The sequence below is a fragment of the Pseudophryne corroboree genome, chromosome 4, assembly GCF_028390025.1.
Source record: "Pseudophryne corroboree isolate aPseCor3 chromosome 4, aPseCor3.hap2, whole genome shotgun sequence".
Lineage (NCBI taxonomy): Eukaryota > Metazoa > Chordata > Amphibia > Anura > Myobatrachidae > Pseudophryne > Pseudophryne corroboree.
This window is the reverse complement of record NC_086447.1, coordinates 417,628,127-417,652,707: the sequence shown is the minus strand read 5'-3', so window position 1 is coordinate 417,652,707 and position 24,581 is coordinate 417,628,127. Positions and strand designations below refer to the sequence as shown.

Sequence of the window (24,581 nt, the reverse complement as noted above, 5' to 3'; positions counted from 1 at the left end):
GATACTCTACTACAGTCAGTGAATATAGTATCCACTACCCACTCATTTTCACAGTCTGTACATTTATGCTATATCCACACAGACAATACCCACTGAAAACGTAAACATTAATATTAACAGGAGACTAATGTTACAAGATTAATTAAAACATACCTGTAAGTTTTCTTTTAAGGAATTGAATACAATAACTTCTAGAATAAACTCTTCACCTCGTGTTAGTGAAAATGGCGTGTTGAATGTAATAATCAAAGGTTTAACAACCGATATCTGAAGAAAAAAATGCATTTTTTAAAACAAAAATTATATATGACATAATTACAGGACATAGCTTATATGACATAATAAACATAATTGAATAAGTGAATTTTAAATAATTTAGTGAGAAGGTACTATAAAAACTTGCAAGAGTCAGTTGCACAGGCTTTTTGACTATACCAAATTACCCACTATGGAACTATACCTACAGAGCAGAAAAACTCTTGAATCATTCTTGATTGCGCAGGCTAAATCCAGATTGGATTCTTCTAAGCAATTGTATTATAAGTGGGGTAACAAGTCTGGAAGGCTGTTGGCCCTTATGTCCAAACCCTATAGAAAACGCTCCTTCATCACGGCTATTAGAGATCCCACTACTAGTACTACATGTGTTAATACTCAAGACATACGGCGACATTTTCATAGCTACTATACAACCCTGTATCATGGTATACCAATACTAAAAGAATAGCAGGATCATCCACTATCCTTAGCTTAATTGCCTCAATTAACTCAGGATCAGAGAGACAGATTATCCGGACATATAACAGAAGACAAGTTAAGAAATGTTATTATCCTATAAATCTCCTGGTCCTGACGGATTTTCTGGCATGTACTATAAGATGCTGGAAACTGAACTACAGTATTGCCTGCTTTACTAGACCTGTTTAACACAGTGTTAAAAGACAAACCTAACTTTCCTTCATTCACAGACGCCTACACCTCCCTTATTCTAAAGCCAGATAAGGATCCTTTGTTAATAGACTCCTACAGGCGGATCTCCCTCCTAAACACAGATTTGAAACTACTTTCTAAAACGATCCAATGGTCGAGAAAAATAATCCCGGCGATGCAATATCAGGAGATGTTTTTGAACATCTATCATAAGGCTTATTTTTCGCCTCATAGGCAACATTTAGCAGGGTTGATACCCTCAGCTACCTGCCCCAGATGTCACTTTGACACAGGAGACATGTACCATTATTTTTGGAAGTGCCCCTTGCTGAGAATCTTTTGGTTAAAAATAAGACAATTCGCTCTTGACAATTTGGTGAACTATATCCCTCTCACAGATAAATGGGCAATATTTGGTATGATGCCGGATTGGCAGCGCATAGAGAAAGGGTGCAAATGCTTGTTGATCATCATTAGTGCAGCCGCCCGTAAAGCCATACTGCAGACATGGATTGAGGCAACTCCTCCCACTTTGAAGCTATTTAAAGATAAATTCCACCATATGTTTAATATGGAGTGGATTGACACTATGGCCAATATTTACTAAGAATTCGAGTTTGTCCGATTTGTGTTTTTTTTTCTAAGTCCCAATCCGGGAATTCACTATGCACCAATCTCGGCAGTGTTTGGACTATTCGTAATGGTTTGATTTGCAAAGTTCCGAAATACGAATGAATAGACCATCGGTCAAACGCGGCTGTTATTTCATACAATACGGCCATTCACTATTCATTCGTATTTGGGTGTTAGTTTCTGAGTGCTCAAGTGCGAGTCTGTTTTTTTTCGAATCGTTAAAAAAAGCAGCAAAAAAATAGACCTGCTTTTTCCAGTCGAGTTTGGATAACCATGCACGGATCAGTGAGATCTGTGCGTGGTTATCTATGGGAAAGGGTCTGTTTAGTGTAAAAACAGAAAAAAAAATTGCGTGGGGTCCCCCCTCCTAAGCATAACCAGCCTCGGGCTCTTTGAGCCAGTCCTGGTTGAAAAAATATGGGGGGGGAAATGACAGGGGTTCCCCCATATTTCTTCAACCAGCACCGGGCTCTGCGCCTGGTCCTGGTTCCAAAAATACGGGGGACAAAAAGCGTAGGGGTCCCCCGTATTTTTGAAACCAGCACCGGGCTCCACGAGCCAGGTACATAATGCCACAGCCGGGGGACACTTTTATACTGGTCCCTGCGGCCCTGGCATTACATACCCAACTAGTCACCCCTGGCCGGGGTACCCTGGAGGAGTGGGAACCCCTTAAATCAAGGGGTCCCCCCTCCAGCCACCCAAGGGCCAGGGGTGAAGCCCGAGGCTGTCCCCCCCATCCAAGGGCGGATGGGGGGCTGATAGCCTTTTGAAAAAATGTGAATATTGTTTTTAGTAGCAGTACTACAAGTCCCAGCAAGCCTCCCCCGCAAGCTGGTACTTGGAGAACCACAAGTACCAGCATGCAGTGGAAAACCGGGCCCGCTGGTACCTGTAGTACTACTACTAAAAAAATACCCCCCAAAAAAACAGGACGCACACACCGTGAAAGTATAAGTTTATTACATACATGCACACCTCCATACATACATACTTACCTTTGTTCCCACGAGGCTCGGTCCTCTTCTCCATGTAGAATCCTTGGGGTACCTGTGAATAAAATTATACTCACATAATCCAGGGAATCTTGTATTCTTTGTATAATCCACGTACTTGGCAAAACAAAAAAACGGAAACCCGACCACGCACTGAAAGGGGCCCCATGTTTACACATGGGACCCCTTTCCCCGACTGCCAGGACCCCCCCTGACTCCTGTCAAAGAGGGTCCCTTCTGCCAATCAGGGAGCGCCACGTCGTGGCACCCTCCTGATTGGCTGTGTGCTCCTGTAGTGTCTGTCAGGCAGCACACGGCAGTGATACAATGTAGCGCCTATGCGCTCCATTGTAGCCAATGGTGGGAACTTTGCGGTCAGCGGTTGACCGAAAGTAACCTCACCGCTACCCCGTGACTGGTTGGAGCGCAGGCTGCAGGGGAGGAAAGAGGCGGGATCCCGGGCATGCAGAGCCTCGCTCGAGTGGACCCGCTACCATGGACTGGAGGTTATTGTAATAACTGGCGGAGGAGAGAGGAACATGGTCTCCTCCTGTTCTCTGTGTGTCTGTCACTCATCACAGCCTGTCTCCCATCAGAACAGCAGTGTAAAAGTAAGACAGGCTGCATTACCTTTTTTTTGTTATTAAAATGTAAGTTAATGTTATGGGTATATATATATATATATATATATATATACAAAACAGATACTCTCCCTTTCGCGCTATTAAACAGAAAGTGAGAAAGGATTGGGTTAAGGCTGCCAAATTCCACTAAGTCCCTTGTTAGGAGGGACTAAAAAGATACAAATATGTGCCAGTAGAGGAATGGGCACACTTGGGTTGTTTTTCCACCCAATATTCAATGGGGAAAAACAGCAGTCTCCCTAAGATATTTACTCCTAATTCGTGAGCATAAAACCACATTTAACATGTTCCATGTAAAATTTATTACAACATAAAAGCAATGATACAAAACGGTATAGTATCTCTTCTTGCAGATAACACCATATAGTACAGAGGACCAGTTGAAATAACTTTGATAGATTCCTCCTTCTCCTTTGACAATTCGGAGATTTGATGTTTATGAACAAGTAACCCGACGCGTTTCGTCTTACTCTAAGACTTCATCAGGGGTATGTCTCTAGTGCTTGATAAATACTGTTAGTGCATCAATGAAATGGCAATTACGTATTCTGGATACTTGAAAAAACCACACACCGGTGGGGTACACAGGTGAAAGTTAGATTAAGCCTTATGGTTAAGTGCTTGAATAACAAGTTCAAACGCATAGGCCTGAACGCAAGTTCAAATAGGTATGTGACCTTATGATTCAGGGATTTGGATAACAAGTTCAAATACACAGGTCTACCACAATTTCATATGCGTGTGTAACCTTACCAGTAGCTACAATAGCTTCAAGTCTGGTTGTGACTTTGCTGTACGTCCTGACGAAAAGGTCTGCGGACCTTGAAATGTTGACATGTTTGGATTTATGCTGAATTATTAATACACAGGATTCTTGACTTACCCTGGAGTGTCGCCTCATTCTTATACGTAACATACTGGTGATTATTAATTTCTTTGGGAAGGCACCCTACATTTTGCAGTTTTGTCCTGAGTGCCAAGCTTTTCTGCTGTGTGTGTGTGTATATATATATATATATATATATATATATAAATCTTAGACCTTAGGGCCCCCTTGTTTTAAGTACCCCGGGCCCCCCGAAGCCTTAATCCGGCTCTGCTGTAACTAGGGTGGTCCTGTAGGGCAAACCGTCCGCATCCTCCCCGATTGGTGTCAGTTGATAGCTGCTGCAATGGACGCTGTACAATATAACAGACTACAGGGTACAAAGCCCGTTGTGGTTGTGCACAGGTTTTCAGTCGCACTGACGGCCGCAAGAATATTGACAGAAAGGGGGCGTTTCTACTTTCTAGGTGTCAACTGACCGTTTTCATGGAGGGTTTGCAAAAACGCAGGCGTGTCTAAAAAAATGCAGGCGTGGCTGGGCATTCGCTGGCCGGGGGTATGACGTCAAATCCGGACACGAATAGACTGAAGTGATCGCAAGCGCTGAGTAGGTTCAGAACTACTCTGAAACTGCACAAATTGTTTTTGCAGAGCTCGGCTGCACAAGCGTTCGCACTTCTGCTAAGCTAAAATACACTCCCCAGTGGGCGGCGGCATAGCGTTTGCACGGCTGCTAAAAACTTCTAGCGAGCGATCAACTCGGAATGACCCCCAGTGTCATAACAAGTATACTCACAACAGTAGCAACCAGCAGCAACTTGTTCACAAATAGGGCCTAATTCTGAGTTGATCGCAACAGCAATTTTGTTAGCAGTTGGGCAAAACCATGTGCACTGCAGGGGGGACAAATATAACATGTGCAGAGAGAGTTAGATTTGGGTGGGGTGTGTTCAAACTAAAATCTAAATTGCAGTGTAAAAATAAAGCAGCCAGTATTTACCCTGCACAGAAACAAAATTACCCATCCAAATCTAACACTCTCTGCAAATGTTATATCTGCCCCCTTCAGTGCACATGGTTTTGCCCAATTGCTAACAAACTTGCTGCTGCGATCAACTCAGAACCATTTTGAAGTAGGCAAATGGCAGCATGGGAGGCCCGGGCCCTCTCTTCTCTGTTACAGAAGCTGGGCCCGGGACAGGCGATGGCGGGCCAAGGTAGCACAATGAAGAAAGGTCCGGACACTGGAGGTGGTAGATGTTTGTATTTATGTATGTACAATTATGTGTGACAGTCACCATTAGATTTGATATGACATTATGGCCCTCATTCCGAGTTGTTCGCTCGCAAGCTGCTTTTAGCAGCTTTGCACACGCTAAGCCGCCGCCTACTGGGAGTGAATCTTAGCATAGTAAAATTGCGAACGAAAGATTAGCAGAATTGCGAATAGACACTTCTTAGCAGTTTCTGAGTAGCTCCACACTTACTCGGCAACTGCGATCAGTTCAGTCAGTTTCGTTCCTGGTTTGACGTCACAAACACTCCCAGCGTTCGCCCAGACACTCCCCCGTTTCTTCAGACACTCACGCGTTTTTCCCAGAAACGGCAGCGTTTTTTCACACACACCCATAAAACTGCCAGTTTCCGCCCAGAAACACCCACTTCTTGTCAATCACATTACGATCACCAGAACGAAGAAAAAACCTCGTAATGTCGTGAGTAAAATTCCTAAATGCATAGCAAATTTACTTGGCGCAGTCGCAGTGCGAACATTGCGCATGCGCAATTAGCGGAAAATCACTGCGATGCGAAGAAAATTACCGAGCGAACAACTCGGAATGACCACCTATGTTTTTTTCTTGTATCTTCCACTTTAAAAATAAGATTTTAATACCTACCGGTAAATCCTTTTCTCCTAGTCCGTAGAGGATGCTGGGGACTCCAAAAGGACCATGGGGTATCGACGGGATCCGCAGGAGACATGGGCACACTATAAGACTTTGAATCGGTGTGAACTGGCTCCTCCCTCTATGCCCCTCCTCCAGACCTCAGTTATAGTAACTGTGCCCAGGGAGACGGACATTTCGAGGAAAAGGATTTTTGTTAACCATGGGTGAGAAATACACCAGCTCACACCAGAACACACCGTACAACATGGCTTTTAAGCAATACCAGTTAACAGCATGAGCTAAAAACAGCAACAAGCTGAACATAACCGATACACAAACTTCGTGTAACAGAAGCAATAACTATCAATACAACTGCAAATAACAGTCTGCACTGGGACGGGCGCCCAGCATCCTCTACAGACTAGGAGAAAAGGATTTACCGGTAGGTATTAAAATCCTATTTTCTCTTACGTCCTAGAGGATGCTGGGGACTCCAAAAGGACCATGGGGTCTATACCAAAGCTCCAGACCGGGCGGGAGAGTGCGGACGACTCTGCAGAACCGATTGAGCAAACATGAGGTCCTCATCAGCCAGGGTATCAAACCTGTAGAACTTAGCAAAAGTGTTTGAACCCGACCACATAGCTGCTCGGCAAAGTTGAAGCGCCGAGACTCCTCGGGCAGCCGCCCAAGATGAGCCCACCTTCCTGGTAGAATGGGCTTTCACTGACTTCAGCAACGGCAATCCAGCCGTAGAATGAGCATGCCGAATCGTATTACAGATCCAGCGTGCAATAGTCTGCTTGGAAGCAGGAGCCCCAATTTTGTTGGGAGCATATAGGACAAACAGAGCCGCTGATTTCCTAATTTGAGCCGTTCTGGCGACATAAATTTTCAAAGCTCTCACTACATTGAGAGATTTTGACACAGCCACGGCATCCATAGACACAGGCACCACAATAGGTTGGTTTATGTGAAACGAAGAAACCACCTTCGGCAGAAATTGTTGACGAGTCCTCAATTCCGCTCTATCCACATGCAAAATCAAATAGGGGCTCTTGTGAGACAAAGCCGCCAATTCCGACATCCGTCTTGCGGACGCCAAGGCCAAAAGCACGACCACTTTCCAAGTGAGAAATTTTAACTCAACCTTTCGCAAAGGTTCAAACCAGTGAGACATAAGAAATTGCAACACTGTGTCAAGATCCCACGGTGCCACGGGTGGCACAAACGGAGGATGGATGTGCTGCACTCCCTTCACGAAAGTCTGAACCTCTGAAAGGGTGGCCAATTCTTTTTGAAAGACAATAGATAAAGCCGAAATCTGCACTTCAATGGAACCTAATTTCAGGCCTGCATCCATGCCTGCCTGCAAAAAATGGAGGAAACGACCCAGCTGAAACTCCTCCGTAGGAGCCTTCTTGGCTTCACACCAAGACACATATTTTCTTCAAATACGGTGATAATGCTTTGCCATGACCTCCTTTCTAGCCTTAAGGAGAGTGGGGATGTCTTCCCCGGGAATACCCTTTCGACCTAGGATTTGGCGTTCAACCTCCATGCCATCAAACGCAACCGCGGTAAGTCCTGGAAGACGCACGGCCCCTGCGGTAACAGATCCTCTCTGAGAGGAAGAGGCCAGGGATCTTCTATGAGCAATTCCTGATGATCCGGATACCAGGCCCTCTGTGGCCAATCTGGAACGATGAGTACCGCCTGAACCCTTGTTCTTCTTATGATCCTCAACACTTTTGGAATGAGTGGAAGTGGAGGGAACACATATACCGACTGAAACACCCACGGAGTTACCAGGGCATCCACTGCACTGGCTTGAGGGTCCCTTGACCTAGAACAATATCTCTGAAGCTTCTTGTTGAGGCGAGACGCCATCATGTCTATTTTAGGAATTCCCCAACGAGTTGTCACTTCTGCAAACACCTCTTGATGAAGACCCCACTCTCCTGGATGGAGATCGTGTCTGCTGAGGAAGTCTGCTTCCTAGTTGTCCACGCCTGGAAGGAAGACTGCCGACAGAGTGCTTACATGCTTTTCCGCCCATCTGAGAACTTTTGTGGCCTCCACCATCGCCACTCTGCTCTTTGTTCCGCCCTGGCGGTTTATGTACACCACCGCTGTTACGTTGTCCGACTGAATCAGGACAGGTAGACCTCGAAGAAAGTGTTCCGCTTGCAGAAGGCCGTTGTAGATGGCTCTTAATTCCAGAACGTTTATGTGCAGACAAGCTTCCCGGCTTGACCAATTTCCCAGGAAATTATTTCCTTGTATAACTGCTCCCCAGCCTCGGAGACTCGCATCCGTGGTCACCAGGACCCAATCCTGGATCCCGAGCCTGCGTCCCTATAGGAGGTGAGAACTTTGAAGCCACCACAGGAGAGATATTCTGGTCCTGGAAGATAGACTTATTTTCCGGTGCATGTGCAGGTGAGACCCGGACCACTTGTCAAACAGGTCCCACTGAAATACCCGGGCATGAAACCTGCCAAACGGAATGGCTTCGTAAGCTGCAACCATCTTCCCCAGCACCCGAGTGCATTTATGAATCGATACTCTTGCCGGTTTCAGAATCTCCTTGACCATGGTCTGGATTTCCAGAGCTTTTTCCGCTGGGAGAAACACTCTCTGCAGCTCTGTGTCCAGGATCATGCCCAAGAAAGACAGCCGAGTTGTCGGAATCAACTGCGACTTTGGCAAATTTAGAATCCAACCATGTTGTTGCAGAACTGTCAGGGAGAGTGCCACGTTTCTTAGCAACTGCTCCTTTGATCTCGCCTTTATCAGGAGATCGTCCAAGTACGGGATAATTGTGACACCCTGCTTGCGTAGGAGTACCCAGGGCCGTCTTAACAGCAGTGTAGTCCCCTGGGCACAGCAATGCACTGGGGCCCCCTACCCATCCTCCAGCGGTAGGGGTGGATGGTGCTATCAGCAGCAGCTTTGCTGTCCAGTGGGCAGTAGGGGGTGTTCTGTCTTCCGCTCCGTATGTAGGACCTGGAGCAGTAATTTCTGCTAATTTCTCCTTTACTGCACAGACAGTGGGAGATGGGGTGGGAGGGAGAACACTAAACTGTAGAAGAGGCATTGGGCTGAATGAAGGGGCCCTAGTACATAACTTCCAGAGTGGTAGGGAGTGTGTAATATGCAGGGGAGGGGTGGATAGTGGAGTGGGCTTAATATTCATAAATTTCCGGTGGGAGGTCAGCTTGCTTGACTGCAGATATCTCCAGTTCCTGGAAATAGATTTCTTAGCTTTTAATGCGATAAAAAACTAGAGAGTCCCACCTTTCAGGAGGTTCTGGGGACTTGGGGATCAGAGTTCAAGAGCCAGAGCAATCTACCGGCAAATTTATAAAACTGCAAACCAGATGTGTGGAGCTGGAGCAGGGACCAGCTGCTTGAAGGCTTATATCTCTGGTTCTGGGCATAGTAGAGACAAGCTGCCAGTGTCCACTGAAAGAGGGGAGTCTCATAGTTTGGAGAATACCCTCAGGAAAACACTAAGTCAGACAGAACCCGAGATATCTGGCTGGGAAGAGCAATTAACAGTCTTGGATGGGGACCACTGCTTCGAAGTCAGATATCTCCAGTTCCCCAGGGCTGATTTTCAAAAATCTGGTACCCCTGGAAAGAGGGGACCCTCAGCTATCAGCCTAGGGCCCTTAGACTCCTGGGGCCCTTGGGCAAGAGCCCATTGAGCCCATATGAAAAGACGGCCCTGGGAGTACCATCATTTCCGCCATTACTTTGGTGAAGACCCTCGGGGCCGTGGAAAGACCAAACCTTAGGAAAGCTTGATGTGGAGGATATATTGGGACATATAAGTAGGCATCTTTTATGTCGAATGACGCCATAAAATCCCCCCCTTCCAGACTGGAGATCACTGCTCGAAGAGATTCCATCTTGAACTTGAAAGTTTTCAAATTGAGGGATTTTAGGTTCAGGATCGGTCTGACCGAGCCGTCTGGCTTTGGTACGACAAAGGGGCTCGAATAAAATCCTTCTCCCCGTTGAGATGGGGGTACCGTGACAATGACACGTTGTTGACACAGCTTTTGTATCGCAGCACTCACTACTTTCCTTTCTGGGATAGAAACTGGCAAGGCTGATTTGAAAAATCGGTGGGGGGGGCACCTCCCGAAACTCCAGTTTGTACCCTTGGGACACTATGTCTAACACCCAAGGATCCAGGCCCGAGTGAAACCAGACCTGACTGAAGAGTCGGAGATGCGCCCCCACCGGTACGGACTCCCGTAGAGGAGCCCCAGCATCATGCGGCGGACTTGGCAGAAGCCGGGGAGGACTTCTGGTCCTGGGAGCCTGGCACAGCAGGCGATCTTTTTCCCCTACCTCTACCTTTAGAGGTAAGGAAGAACGACCCTCTTCCTTTTTTGTATTTATTAGGCCGAAAGGACTGCATCTGATAATGGGGTGTCTTTTTCTGTTGTGCAGGAACATAAGGAAGAAAGGATGACTTACCCGCTGTAGCCATAGACACCAGCTTCCATAGCTTTCTTAGAGTCGGCATCAGCATTCCATTGATGAATCCACAGCGCTCTACTGGCCGAGACTGCCATGGCATTGGCCCTTGATCCCAAGAGGCCAATATCCCTCGCCGTATCCTTTACGTAAGCTGCAGCGTCCCTGATATAACCGAGAGTCAAAAGAATGTTATCCCTATCCAGGGTATCCATGTCAGATGCCAAATTATCTGCCCACTTACCAATAGCACTACTCACCCATGCCGACGCCACTGCAGGTCTGAGCAGTGCACCCGTAGTGACATAAATGGATTTTAAGGTTGTTTCCTGCTTACGATCCGCAGGGTCCTTAAGGGCAGCAGTGTCAGGAGACGGAAGCGCCACCTTCTTGGACAGTCGTGATAGAGCCTTGTCCACATTGGGAGATGACTCCCACTTTTCCCTGTCATCGGAGGGGAAAGGATATGCCATTAGAATTCTCTTGGGAATCTGCCACCTTTTGTCAGGAGATTTCCAAGCTTTTTCACAAAGATCGTTCAGCTCATGAGAGGGGGGAAACATCACCTCAGGCTTTTTTACCTTGTACAAACAAACCCATGTATCTGGAACAGTAGGTACATCAGAAATATGTAAAACATCTTTAATTGCCACAATCATGTACTGAATACTCAACCAATTTGGATGTAAACTTGCCTCACTATAGTCTACACTGGAATCAGAGTCCGTGTCGGTATCAGTATCCGCCATCTGGGTAAATGAACGCTTTTGTGACCCTGAGGGGGCCTGTACCTGAGACAAGGCGTCCTCCATGGATTTTCTCCACGTTTGTGTCTGAGAATCAGATTTATCCAGTCTTTTAGTCAATAACGCCACATTTGCATTCAATGTACTCAACATATCCACCCAATCAGCAGTCGGCGGTGCCGACAGAGTCCCTCCCAGCTCCTTATCTGCGCCCACTGCAACTTCCTCCGGGGAGGAGCACTCAGCCTCAGACATGTCGACACACACGTACCGACATGCACAAACACACTGGCTAGAGGGGACAGACCCACAGGAAAGCTGTTAGAGGAACACAGAGGGAGTTTTCCAGCTCACACCCCAGCGCCTATTCCAGTATTGAGAGCAAATATACACTGCCTCAGATGTCTGCGCTGTTATTATAAAAGGGTTAATAGCACCAAATTACTGTGCCCCCCCCCCCCCACCCCCCGTTTTGCTCCCTGTTACTTGTGCAGGAGAGTGGAGGTCCGGGCCAGCGTCTCTGCAGCCTGTGAAGAGAAAATGGCGCTGGTAAGCTGTGAGGGCTAAGCCACGCCCCCTCACCGGCGCGCTGTAGTCCCGCTCAAAATTTTTATATTTATAGGCACTTATAATATATATATATTTTGCCCAGTATTGTACTCCAGTAATCATGCTGCCCAGGGCGCCCCCCCTGTGCCCTGCAAGTGCGTCTGAAGTGTGTGCAAGAGCATGGCGCGCAGCGCGACCGCTGCGCAGTACCTCATTACTGAAGTCTTCTGCCGTCACTGAAGTCTTCTGATCTTCTTTATACTCACCCGGCTTCTTTCTTCTGGCTTCTGTGAGGGGGTTGACGGCGCGGCTCCGGTAACAAGTAGCTAGGCGCACCAAGTAGAGATGAGCGCCTGAAATTTTTCGGGTTTTGTGTTTTGGTTTTGGGTTCGGTTCCGCGGCCGTGTTTTGGGTTCGACCGCGTTTTGGCAAAACCTCACCGAATTTTTTTTGTCGGATTCGGGTGTGTTTTGGATTCGGGTGTTTTTTTTAAAAAACACTAAAAAACAGCTTAAATCATAGAATTTGGGGGTCATTTTGATCCCATATTATTATTAACCTCAAAAACCATAATTTCCACTCATTTTCAGTCTATTCTGAATACCTCACACCTCACAATATTATTTTTAGTCCTAAAATTTGCACCAAGGTCGCTGGATGACTAAGCTAAGCGACACTAGTGGCCGACACAAACACCTGGCCCATCTAGGAGTGGCACTGCAGTGTCACGCAGGATGTCCCTTCCAAAAAACCCTCCCCAATCAGCACATGACGCAAAGAAAAAAAGAGGCGCAATGAGGTAGCTGACTGTGTGAGTAAGATAAGCGACCCTAGTGGCCGACACAAACACCGGGCCCATTTAGGAGTGGCACTGCAGTGTCACGCAGGATGTCCCTTCCAAAAAACCCTGCCCAATCAGCACATGACGCAAAGAAAAAAAGAGGCGCAATGAGGTAGCTGACTGTGTGAGTAAGATTAGCGACCCTAGTGGCCGACACAAACACCGGGCCCATTTAGGAGTGGCACTGCAGTGTCACGCAGGATGTCCCTTCCAAAAAACCCTCCCCAATCAGCACATGACGCAAAGAAAAAAAGAGGCGCAATGAGGTAGCTGACTGTGTGAGTAAGATTAGCGACCCTAGTGGCCGACACAAACACCGGGCCCATTTAGGAGTGGCACTGCAGTGTCACGCAGGATGTCCCTTCCAAAAAACCCTCCCCAATCAGCACATGACGCAAAGAAAAAAAGAGGCGCAATGAGGTAGCTGACTGTGTGAGTAAGATTAGCGACCCTAGTGGCCGACACAAACACCGGGCCCATTTAGGAGTGGCACTGCAGTGTCACGCAGGATGTCCCTTCCAAAAAACCCTCCCCAAACAGCACATGACGCAAAGAAAAATAAAAGAAAAAAGAGGTGCAAGATGGAATTGTCCTTGGGCCCTCCCACCCACCCTTATGTTGTATAAACAAAACAGGACATGCACACTTTAACCAACCCATCATTTCAGTGACAGGGTCTGCCACACGACTGTGACTGATATGACGGGTTGGTTTGGACCCCCCCCAAAAAAGAAGCAATTAATCTCTCCTTGCACAAACTGGCTCTACAGAGGCAAGATGTCCACCTCATCATCACCCTCCGATATATCACCGTGTACATCCCCCTCCTCACAGATTATCAATTCGTCCCCACTGGAATCCACCATCTCAGCTCCCTGTGTACTTTGTGGAGGCAATTGCTGCTGGTCAATGTCTCCGCGGAGGAATTGATTATAATTCATTTTAATGAACATCATCTTCTCCACATTTTCTGGATGTAACCTCGTACGCCGATTGCTGACAAGGTGAGCGGCGGCACTAAACACTCTTTCGGAGTACACACTTGTGGGAGGGCAACTTAGGTAGAATAAAGCCAGTTTGTGCAATGGCCTCCAAATTGCCTCTTTTTCCTGCCAGTATAAGTATGGACTGTGTGACGTGCCTACTTGGATGCGGTCACTCATATAATCCTCCACCATTCTTTCAATGGTGAGAGAATCATATGCAGTGACAGTAGACGACATGTCCGTAATCGTTGTCAGGTCCTTCAGTCCGGACCAGATGTCAGCATCAGCAGTCGCTCCAGACTGCCCTGCATCACCGCCAGCGGGTGGGCTCGGAATTCTGAGCCTTTTCCTCGCACCCCCAGTTGCGGGAGAATGTGAAGGAGGAGATGTTGACAGGTCGCGTTCCGCTTGACTTGACAATTTTCTCACCAGCAGGTCTTTCAACCCCAGCAGACTTGTGTCTGCCGGAAAGAGAGATCCAAGGTAGGCTTTAAATCTAGGATCGAGCACGGTGGCCAAAATGTAGTGCTCTGATTTCAACAGATTGACCACCCGTGAATCCTTGTTAAGCGAATTAAGGGCTCCATCCACAAGTCCCACATGCCTAGCGGAATCGCTCCGTGTTAGCTCCTCCTTCAATGTCTCCAGCTTCTTCTGCAAAAGCCTGATGAGGGGAATGACCTGACTCAGGCTGGCAGTGTCTGAACTGACTTCACGTGTGGCAAGTTCAAAGGGCATCAGAACCTTGCACAACGTTGAAATCATTCTCCACTGCGCTTGAGACAGGTGCATTCCACCTCCTATATCGTGCTCAATTGTATAGGCTTGAATGGCCTTTTGCTGCTCCTCCAACCTCTGAAGCATATAGAGGGTTGAATTCCACCTCGTTACCACTTCTTGCTTCAGATGATGGCAGGGCAGGTTCAGTAGTTTTTGGTGGTGCTCCAGTCTTCTGTACGTGGTGCCTGTACGCCGAAAGTGTCCCGCAATTTTTCTGGCCACCGACAGCATCTCTTGCACGCCCCTGTCGTTTTTTAAATAATTCTGCACCACCAAATTCAAGGTATGTGCAAAACATGGGACGTGCTGGAATTTGCCCATATTTAATGCACACACAATATTGCTGGCGTTGTCCGATGCCACAAATCCACAGGAGAGTCCAATTGGGGTAAGCCATTCCGCGATGATCTTCCTCAGTTGCCGTAAGAGGTTTTCAGCTGTGTGCGTATTCTGGAAACCGGTGATGCAAAGCGTAGCCTGCCTAGGAAAGAGTTGGCGTTTGCGAGATGCTGCTACTGGTGCCGCCGCTGCTGTTCTTGCGGCGGGAGTCCATACATCTACCCAGTGGGCTGTCACAGTCATATAGTCCTGACCCTGCCCTGCTCCACTTGTCCACATGTCCGTGGTTAAGTGGACATTGGGTACAACTGCATTTTTTAGGACACTGGTGAGTCTTTTTCTGACGTCCGTGTACATTCTCGGTATCGCCTGCCTAGAGAAGTGGAACCTAGATGGTATTTGGTAACGGGGGCACACTGCCTCAATAAATTGTCTAGTTCCCTGTGAACTAACGGCGGATACCGGACGCACGTCTAACACCAACATAGTTGTCAAGGCCTCAGTTATCCGCTTTGCAGCAGGATGACTGCTGTGATATTTCATCTTCCTCGCAAAGGACTGTTGAACAGTCAATTGCTTACTGGAAGTAGTACAAGTGGGCTTACGACTTCCCCTCTGGGATGACCATCGACTCCCAGCAGCAACAACAGCAGCGCCAGCAGCAGTAGGCGTTACACGCAAGGATGCATCGGAGGAATCCCAGGCAGGAGAGGACTCGTCAGAATTGCCAGTGACATTGCCTGCAGGACTATTGGCATTCCTGGGGAAGGAGGAAATTGACACTGAGGGAGTTGGTGGGGTGGTTTGCGTGAGCTTGGTTACAAGAGGAAGGGATTTACTGGTCAGTGGACTGCTTCCGCTGTCACCCAAAGTTTTTGAACTTGTCACTGACTTATTATGAATGCGCTGCAGGTGACGTATAAGGGAGGATGTTCCGAGGTGGTTAACGTCCTTACCCCTACTTATTACAGCTTGACAAAGGGAACACACGGCTTGACACCTGTTGTCCGCATTTCTGTTGAAATAGTTCCACACCGAAGAGCTGATTTTTTTGGTATTTTCACCAGGCATGTCAACGGCCATATTCCTCCCACGGACAACAGGTGTCTCCCCGGGTGCCTGACTTAAACAAACCACCTCACCATCAGAATCCTCCTGGTCAATTTCCTCCCCAGCGCCAGCAACACCCATATCCTCCTCATCCTGGTGTACTTCAACACTGACATCTTCAATCTGACTATCAGGAACTGGACTGCGGGTGCTCCTTCCAGCACTTGCAGGGGGCGTGCAAATGGTGGAAGGCGCATGCTCTTCACGTCCAGTGTTGGGAAGGTCAGGCATCGCAACCGACACAATTGGACTCTCCTTGTGGATTTGGGATTTCGAAGAACGCACAGTTCTTTGCGGTGCTACTGCTTTTGCCAGCTTGAGTCTTTTCATTTTTCTAGCGAGAGGCTGAGTGCCTCCATCCTCATGTGAAGCTGAACCACTAGCCATGAACATAGGCCAGGGCCTCAGCCGTTCCTTGCCACTCCGTGTGGTAAATGGCATATTGGCAAGTTTACGCTTCTCCTCCGACAATTTTATTTTAGGTTTTGGAGTCCTTTTTTTACTGATATTTGGTGTTTTGGATTTGACATGCTCTGTACTATGACATTGGGCATCGGCCTTGGCAGACGACGTTGCTGGCATTTCATCGTCTCGGCCATGACTAGTGGCAGCAGCTTCAGCACGAGGTGGAAGTGGATCTTGATCTTTCCCTAATTTTGGAACCTCAACATTTTTGTTCTCCATATTTTAATAGGCACAACTAAAAGGCACCTCAGGTAAACAATGGAGATGGATGGATACTAGTATACAATTATGGACGGACTGCCGAGTGCCGACACAGAGGTAGCTACAGCCGTGAACTACCGTACTGTGTCTGCTGCTAATATAGACTGGTTGATAAAGAGATGTCGTAGTATGTATGTATGAAGAAGAAAGAAAAAAAACCACGGTTAGGTGGTATACAATTATGGACGGACTGCCGAGTGCCGACACAGAGGTAGCCACAGCCGTGAACTACCGTACTGTACTGTGTCTGCTGCTAATATAGACTGGTTGATAAAGAGATGTCGTAGTATGTATGTATGAAGAAGAAAGAAAAAAAAACCACGGGTAGGTGGTATACAATTATGGACGGACAGCCGAGTGCCGACACAGAGGTAGCCACAGCCGTGAACTACCGTACTGTACTGTGTCTGCTGCTAATATAGACTGGTTGATAAAGAGATGTAGTAGTATGTATGTATAAAGAAGAAAGAAAAAAAAACCACGGGTAGGTGGTATACAATTATGGACGGACTGCCGAGTGCCGACACAGAGGTAGCCACAGCCGTGAACTACCGTACTGTACTGTGTCTGCTGCTAATATAGACTGGTTGATAAAGAGATGTCGTAGTATGTATGTATGAAGAAGAAAGAAAAAAAAACCACGGTTAGGTGGTATACAATTATGGACGGACTGCCGAGTGCCGACACAGAGGTAGCCACAGCCGTGAACTACCGTACTGTACTGTGTCTGCTGCTAATATAGACTGGTTGATAAAGAGATGTCGTAGTATGTATGTATAAAGAAGAAAGAAAAAAAAACCACGGTTAGGTGGTATACAATTATGGACGGACTGCCGAGTGCCGACACAGAGGTAGCCACAGCCGTGAACTACCGTACTGTACTGTGTCTGCTGCTAATATAGACTGGTTGATAAAGAGATGTCGTAGTATGTATGTATGAAGAAGAAAGAAAAAAAAACCACGGTTAGGTGGTATACAATTATGGACGGACTGCCGAGTGCCGACACAGAGGTAGCCACAGCCGTGAACTACCGTACTGTACTGTGTCTGCTGCTAATATAGACTGGTTGATAAAGAGATGTCGTAGTATGTATGTATAAAGAAGAAAGAAAAAAAAAACACGGTTAGGTGGTATACAATTATGGACGGACTGCCGAGTGCCGACACAGAGGTAGCCACAGCCGTGAACTACCGTACTGTACTGTGTCTGCTGCTAATATAGACTGGTTGATAAAGAGATGTAGTAGTATGTATGTATAAAGAAGAAAGAAAAAAAAAACACGGGTAGGTGGTATACAATTATGGATGGACTGCCGAGTGCCGACACAGAGGTAGCTACAGCCGTGAACTACCGTACTGTGTCTGCTGCGACTGGATGATAAATAATGATATAAAAAATATATATATATCACTACTGCAGCCGGACAGGTATATATATTATATAATGACGGACCTGCTGGACACTGTCTGTCAGCAGAATGAGTTTTTTATAGAATAAAAAAAAAACACCACACAAGTGAAGTCACACGACGAGTGTTTAACTTTTTCAGGCAATCACAATATAGTATACTACTAACTATACTGGTGGTCAGTGTGGTCAGGTCACTGGTCAGTCACACTGGCAGTGGCACTCCTGCAGCAAAAGTGTGCACTGTTTAATTTTAATATAATATGTACTCCTGGCTCCTGCTATAACCTATAACTGGCACTGCAGTGCTCCCCAGTCTCCCCCACAATTATAAGCTGTGTGAGCTGAGCACAGTCAGATATATAATATATACATAGATGATGCAGCACACTGGGCTGAGCAGTGCACACAGATATGGTATGTGACTGTCTTGTACTCCTGGCTCCTGCTATAACCTATAACTGGCACTGCAGTGCTCCCCAGTCTCCCCCACAATTATAAGCTGTGTGAGCTGAGCACAGTCAGATATATAATATATACATAGATGATGCAGGCATGCAGCACACTGGGCTGAGCAGTGCACACAGATATGGTATGTGACTGAGTCACTGTGTGTACCGTTTTTTTCAGGCAGAGAACGGATATATTAAATAAAACAACTGCACTGCTGGTGGTCACTGTGGTCAGTCACTAAACTCTGCACTCTCTTCTACAGTATCAGCCTCAGGTCAATCTCTCTCTCTCTCTCCTAATCTAAATGGAGAGGACGCCAGCCACGTCCTCTCCCTATCAATCTCAATGCACGTGTGAAAATGGCGGCGACGCGCGGCTCCTTATATAGAATCCGAGTCTCGCGAGAATCCGACAGCGTCATGATGACGTTCGGGCGCGCTCAGGTTAACCGAGCAAGGCGGGAAGATCCGAGTCGCTCGGACCCGTGAAAAAAAACATGAAGTTCGTGCGGGTTCGGATTCAGAGAAACCGAACCCGCTCATCTCTAGCACCAAGTGATCTAACCCTCTGGAGCTAATGGTGTCCAGTAGCCTAAGAAGCAGAGCCTTGAAACTCACAGAAGTAGTTCTGCTTCTCTCCCCTCACTCCCACGAAGCAGGGAGCCTGTTGCCAGCAGGTCTCCCTGAAAATAAAAAACCTAACATGAAGTCTTTTCAGAGAAACTCAGGAGAGCTCCCCTAGTGTGTGTCCAGTCTCTCTGGGCACAGAATCTAACTGAGGTCTGGAGGAGGGGCATAGAGGGAGGAGCCAGTTCACACCCATTCAAAGTCTTATAGTGTGCCCATGTCTCCTGCGGATCCCGTCTATACCCCAAGGTCCTTTTGAAGTGCCCAGCATCCTCTAGGACGTAAGAGAAATGCGGGTGCACCTTATGCAAACACAGCAATTACACCTATATCATTATCAGGGTTTCAACTGCCTTCCTCTGTGGTCCACATACTATGGCAAAGACGCAATGATGCCTGCACATCGCCCCACCCAAACTCATATCAACCACAGGATAGTCAACATTCTTTTGCAATGGGTTCAAACTTCTTTCACCAGGTGCAATGGAACATACTGCAGATACATGAGAGTTAATGTTTTAAAATCGTTGGGGGAAGTCTGGGTCTGGATTTAGGTCTCAAACAAAAAGGTGTAACTGTAAGAGAATGCTGTTCCATGGTGCCAGCCCCTGCACTTTAGTAATTTTGGGTCTTATGAATTTAGTTTATTTTACATATTTGGGGGCTTATCTGACATGGACATATTTATAACTAGAAAACTCACATTAGAAGATGATGACTATGGATCAATAATAGCTGTCACTAGTTCTGGCACAGCAATTGTTAGTTCTAAAACTATTGTGCGCTAGTTTAATGAAGACTATTTGTCCTTTGGATTCAGACATAATTTTTTTTAAATGAAAAACTTCCTCCTTAAAATATAGCCTGATGGAGTGCCTTGGCAATTTTAGCATCTTGTTCACTGTGCCATGAGTGAAAATAGGCTTAAAATCCCTGTCCTAAACCACACTATCTGAATCAACACTATCAATACTATGTGACTCTGATCACAGGTAACACATACAAAATAATTGTGCAACGAGTGGAAAAGAAGAAATCACCTCAGCAGGTCCATCTGTTATGCCTAGTCCAAGTCCTTCGGAAATAACAAATGCTGTGGCCACCCAAGTAGTGTTCTTGTCAGGAACAGTTAACCGGAGGTTTGTTGCGAGACTGGAGCTGTAAAATGATAGGTATTTATTTCTACAGTTGTCCATACTGCTTTATTGTGTTTTACAAACAAGCACAGAAAGTAGTCCCATAAAGCATGTATTCCTGGTATAAGTGATTGCTGCAGCATATTAAAGTACAAGGTTGCTGATTATTCTCACTGAAGGCCCAGGCAGAGCTGGCAAACTAGGCAATTGCCTAGGGCACAGGTTCTCAAACTCGGTCCTCAGGACCCCACACAGTGCATGTTTTGTAGGTCTCCTCACAGAATCACAAGTTAAATAATTAGCTCCACCTGTGGACCTTTTAAAATGTGTCAGTGAGTAATTAATACACCTGTGCACTTGCTTGGTTACCTGCAAAACATGCACTGTGTGGGGTCCTGAGGACCGAGTTTGAGAACCCCTGGCCTAGGGCATTTGATATGCCTAGGGGCATCAGCAGCTTCTGCTGATTAAAATGATATGCCTATATTCTGTGTGTAGCATTTCTTATGCAGATACAGCCACAGTCTCACACAATATATAGGCATGCTGCATATAATTTTAATCAGCAGAAGGTGCTTGTGCATCCTAGCCACATATCAATGCAAATAAGATGCATTTTCATAAAAAAAAGGTGCCCGACGCATTGAGGCAAGATTTATGAGGACACATCTGTATCCAAGCAGAGGCAGAGGTCACAGTGTGAGTGCTTTGAGCATATGAGTGGGTTGGTTGTGCAGTAGTGTTCGGAATATGTGTATGGAGCATTATGTGTGTCATGTAAAAATGCATTAATAATGTGCAACTGTTATGTGTGCAGCAGCTGCAAATCTGTCAGTTCTGCTTTCTGCATTGATTAGCAGCTGGATCCGTCTGCTCCCTTCTGTTGTTCTCGTTTCCTAGCAACTGATCACCTGGACCTCATTACCTGCAACTTCAGCCTGACTATCGTGTGATTGGTCTGTCTCCCTTTAACTAGGGAGTATCCACATACCACTGTGCCAGTGATAGAGTTCAGTATCAGAGAGTGTCAGGTTCTAGTCTGGACTCCTTAGAGCCTGTTCCTGTGTGCTCAGCACGTGGCCATTGCACGCTGTGCAAGTTCCTGGTAACTGGTCCCAGTATTCCTGCCAGTCCTGCATCCAGTTTATCTTGGACCTGTATCTACTACAATTCTATATCCAGTGTGTCCTTCTGCCTTGGAATCCCTGCTTCAAGATATCTGTGCACCATTCCAGCCAGTCTTGCATCTTGCCTCAGTAATCCTGCACCTGTCCAGTTTTGCAAACAGCAGTCTAATCATTCAGACCTTTCTGCATGTTCATCTCCATTCAGTACCTGCAATTCTGTATCCAGACTCCAAACATACTCCTGTGAATTCTGCCAAATTCCAGCTCTGCAATCCCGAACTTTCAGCCTGCAAGTTTGTTTCCCTCTGTGTCCTAGTTCAGCTCTAATCAAACCTCTGCCATTAGCCCTGCTGTGTCAGTCACTCTGCAATTAACCCTTGCCTTACCAGCTGCATTTCTCCAGGTAAATTATCCTGTTTATACCTTGTGGACTCCTGTGCAGATACCAGGTGACCCAGGCAGAGGGCCGCGACTTGCACATCAGGGGCAGCGAAACCCAAATCCCCTTGCGGGGTTCCCTGGTGAACACCCCCTGGTGTGTTAGACTCCGCGCCTCTGCTCTGGGTCACGCCAACCACCTGGTGTCTGCTTCCAGAATACAGGTGCTTCCAAACACCATAACAGCAACATATGTGTAAGGGGCACTATGTGTGTCATTATGTGTATAAGGGCATTAATAATGTGCGGCATATGTGTAACAGGGTACTACTGTATGTGTGTCATTATATGTATAGGGGCACTAATAATGTGCAGCAAATGTGTAAGGGGCACTGTGTCATTATGTGTATAAGGGCATTAATAATGTGCGGCATATATGTAAGGGACATTATGTGTAAAAGGGCATTAATAAAGGTTGTCAATGTGTAAAGTGCATTATGTTTATAAGGACATTAATAATGTCTAAGGGGCATTACTGTGTGGAATTATTTGTATAAATGCATTACTAATGTGTGGCATTATGTGTATAAGGTGCTCTACTCTGCTCTACTATGTGGCGTTGCGTATAGAAAGGGCACTACTGTGTCATCTAATATGAATAAAGAGCAACAGGGTGTGGTGTAATGTGAATAAGGAGCAATTCAGTGTGATGTAATGTGAATAAGAGGCTCTACTGTGAGGAGTAACGTTTATAAGGTAAAGTGATAGTACTGTGGGATGTAATATGAATTATGGACACTATCGCATGATCAAATGTGAATAAAGTTGCAGTACTGTGTGGCGTAATTGGGGTTACTATTGTGTGGCCGTGCCCGCCCCTTGCCAGCAAAAACACACCCCTTTTTGGGCTGTGCGCCAAATGTGCAAACTGTTCCTATTTAAAATATAGGGGGTACAAACACCAAAATAAGGACTGCTATGGGTGAGGGGTGATGGTGCTGGGAAAGAGGTGCAAGGTCAGAGGCGGAACCAGTGGTGGTGCTAGAGGGCACCAGCCAAAATCTTGCCTAGGGCATCATATTGGTTAGGGCCGGCTCTGGGCCAAGGAACTGTGAGATGTCCAATATTCTTATTATTGTTATTCCTTAGACAGTTTTCTGATTTTGGACAACATAATTTTGTAGCACTAGTTCATTTAAAATAAGATTTTACTCACCGGTAAATCTATTTCTCGTAGTCCGTAGTGGATGCTGGGAACTCCGTAAGGACCATGGGGAATAGACGGGCTCCGCAGGAGACTGGGCACTCTAAAAGAAAGATTAGGTACTATCTGGTGTGCACTGGCTCCTCCCACTATGACCCTCCTCCAGACCTCAGTTAGGATACTGTGCCCGGAAGAGCTGACACAATAAGGAAGGATTTTGAATCCCGGGTAAGACTCATACCAGCCACACCAATCACACCGTATAACTCGTGATACTACACCCAGTTAACAGTATGAAATATAACTGAGCCTCTCAACAGATGGCTCAACAATAACCCTTAGTTAGGCAATAACTACATACAAGTATTGCAGACAATCCGCACTTGGGATGGGCGCCCAGCATCCACTATGGACTACGAGAAATAGATTTACCGGTGAGTAAAATCTTATTTTCTCTGACGTCCTAGTGGATGCTGGGAACTCCGTAAGGACCATGGGGATTATACCAAAGCTCCCAAACGGGCGGGAGAGTGCGGATGACTCTGCAGCACCGAATGAGAGAACTCAAGGTCCTCCTCAGCCAGGGTATCAATTTTGTAGAATTTAGCAAACGTGTTTGCCCCTGACCAAGTTGCAGCTCAGCAAAATTGTAAAGCCGAGACCCCTCGGGCAGCCGCCCAAGATGAGCCCACTTTCCTCGTGGAATGGGCTTTTACTGATTTAGGATGCGGCAATCCAGCCGCAGAATGCTCCAGCTGAATTGTGCTACAAATTCAGCGAGCAATAGTCTGCTTAGAAGCAGGAGCACCTATTTTGTTGGGTGGCTACAGGATAAAAAGTGAGTCAGTTTTCCTGACTCCAGCCGTCCTGGAAATATAAATTTTTAAGGCCCTGACTACGTCCAGTAACTTGGAATCTTCCAAGTCCCTAGTAGCCGCAGGCACTACAATAGGTTGGTTCAAGTGAAAAGCTGATACCACCTTAGGGAGAAACTGGGGACGAGTCCTCAATTCTGCCCTATCCATATGGAAAATCAGATAAGGGCTTTTACATGACAAAGCCGCCAATTCTGACACACGCCTGGCCGAAGCCAAGGCCAATAACATGACCACTTTCCACGTGAGATATTTCAAATCCACAGTTTTAAGTGGCTCAAACCAATGTGATTTTAAGAAACTCAACACCACGTTGAGATCCCAAGGTGCCACAGGAGGCACAAAAGGGGGCTGAATATGTAGCACTCCCTTTACAAATGTCTGAACTCCAGGCAGTGAAGCCAGTTCTTTCTGGAAGAAAATCGACAGAGCCGAAATCTGGACCTTAATGGAACCCAATTTTAGGCCCATAGTCACCCCTGACTGTAGGAAGTGCATAAAACGACCCAGCTGAAATTCCTCTGTTGGGGCCTTCCTGGCCTCACACCACGCAACATATTTTCGCCAAATACGGTGATAATGGTTTGCGGTTACTTCTTTCCTGGCTTTTATCAGCGTAGGAATGACTTCTTCCGGAATGCCCTTTTCCTTTAGGATCCGGAATTCAACCGCCATGCCGTCAAACGCAGCCACGGTAAGTCTTGGAACAGACAGGGCCCCTGCTGTAGCAGATCCTGTCTGAGCGGTAGAGGCCATGGGTCCTCTGATATCATTTCTTGAAGTTCTGGGTACCAAGCTCTTCTTGGCCCATCCGGAACCACGAGTATCGTTCTTACTCCTCGTTTTCTTATTATTCTCAGTACCTTTGGTATGAGAGGCAGAGGAG

General features: G+C 46.6%; 1 protein-coding gene across 1 annotated transcript in view; it reads right to left on the bottom strand.

Moving 5' to 3' along the window:
• LOC134909676 (CD109 antigen-like) overlaps nt 1–24,581 on the bottom strand; it is a 303,785-nt gene that overhangs the window by 55,584 nt on the left and 223,620 nt on the right. The window contains exons 19-20 of the mRNA XM_063916819.1: nt 20,016–20,133; nt 154–267 (exon numbers count right to left, since the gene is read on the bottom strand). Coding sequence (XP_063772889.1) covers nt 154–267; nt 20,016–20,133 — 232 coding nt within the window. The remainder of the gene's footprint in view (nt 1–153; nt 268–20,015; nt 20,134–24,581) is intronic.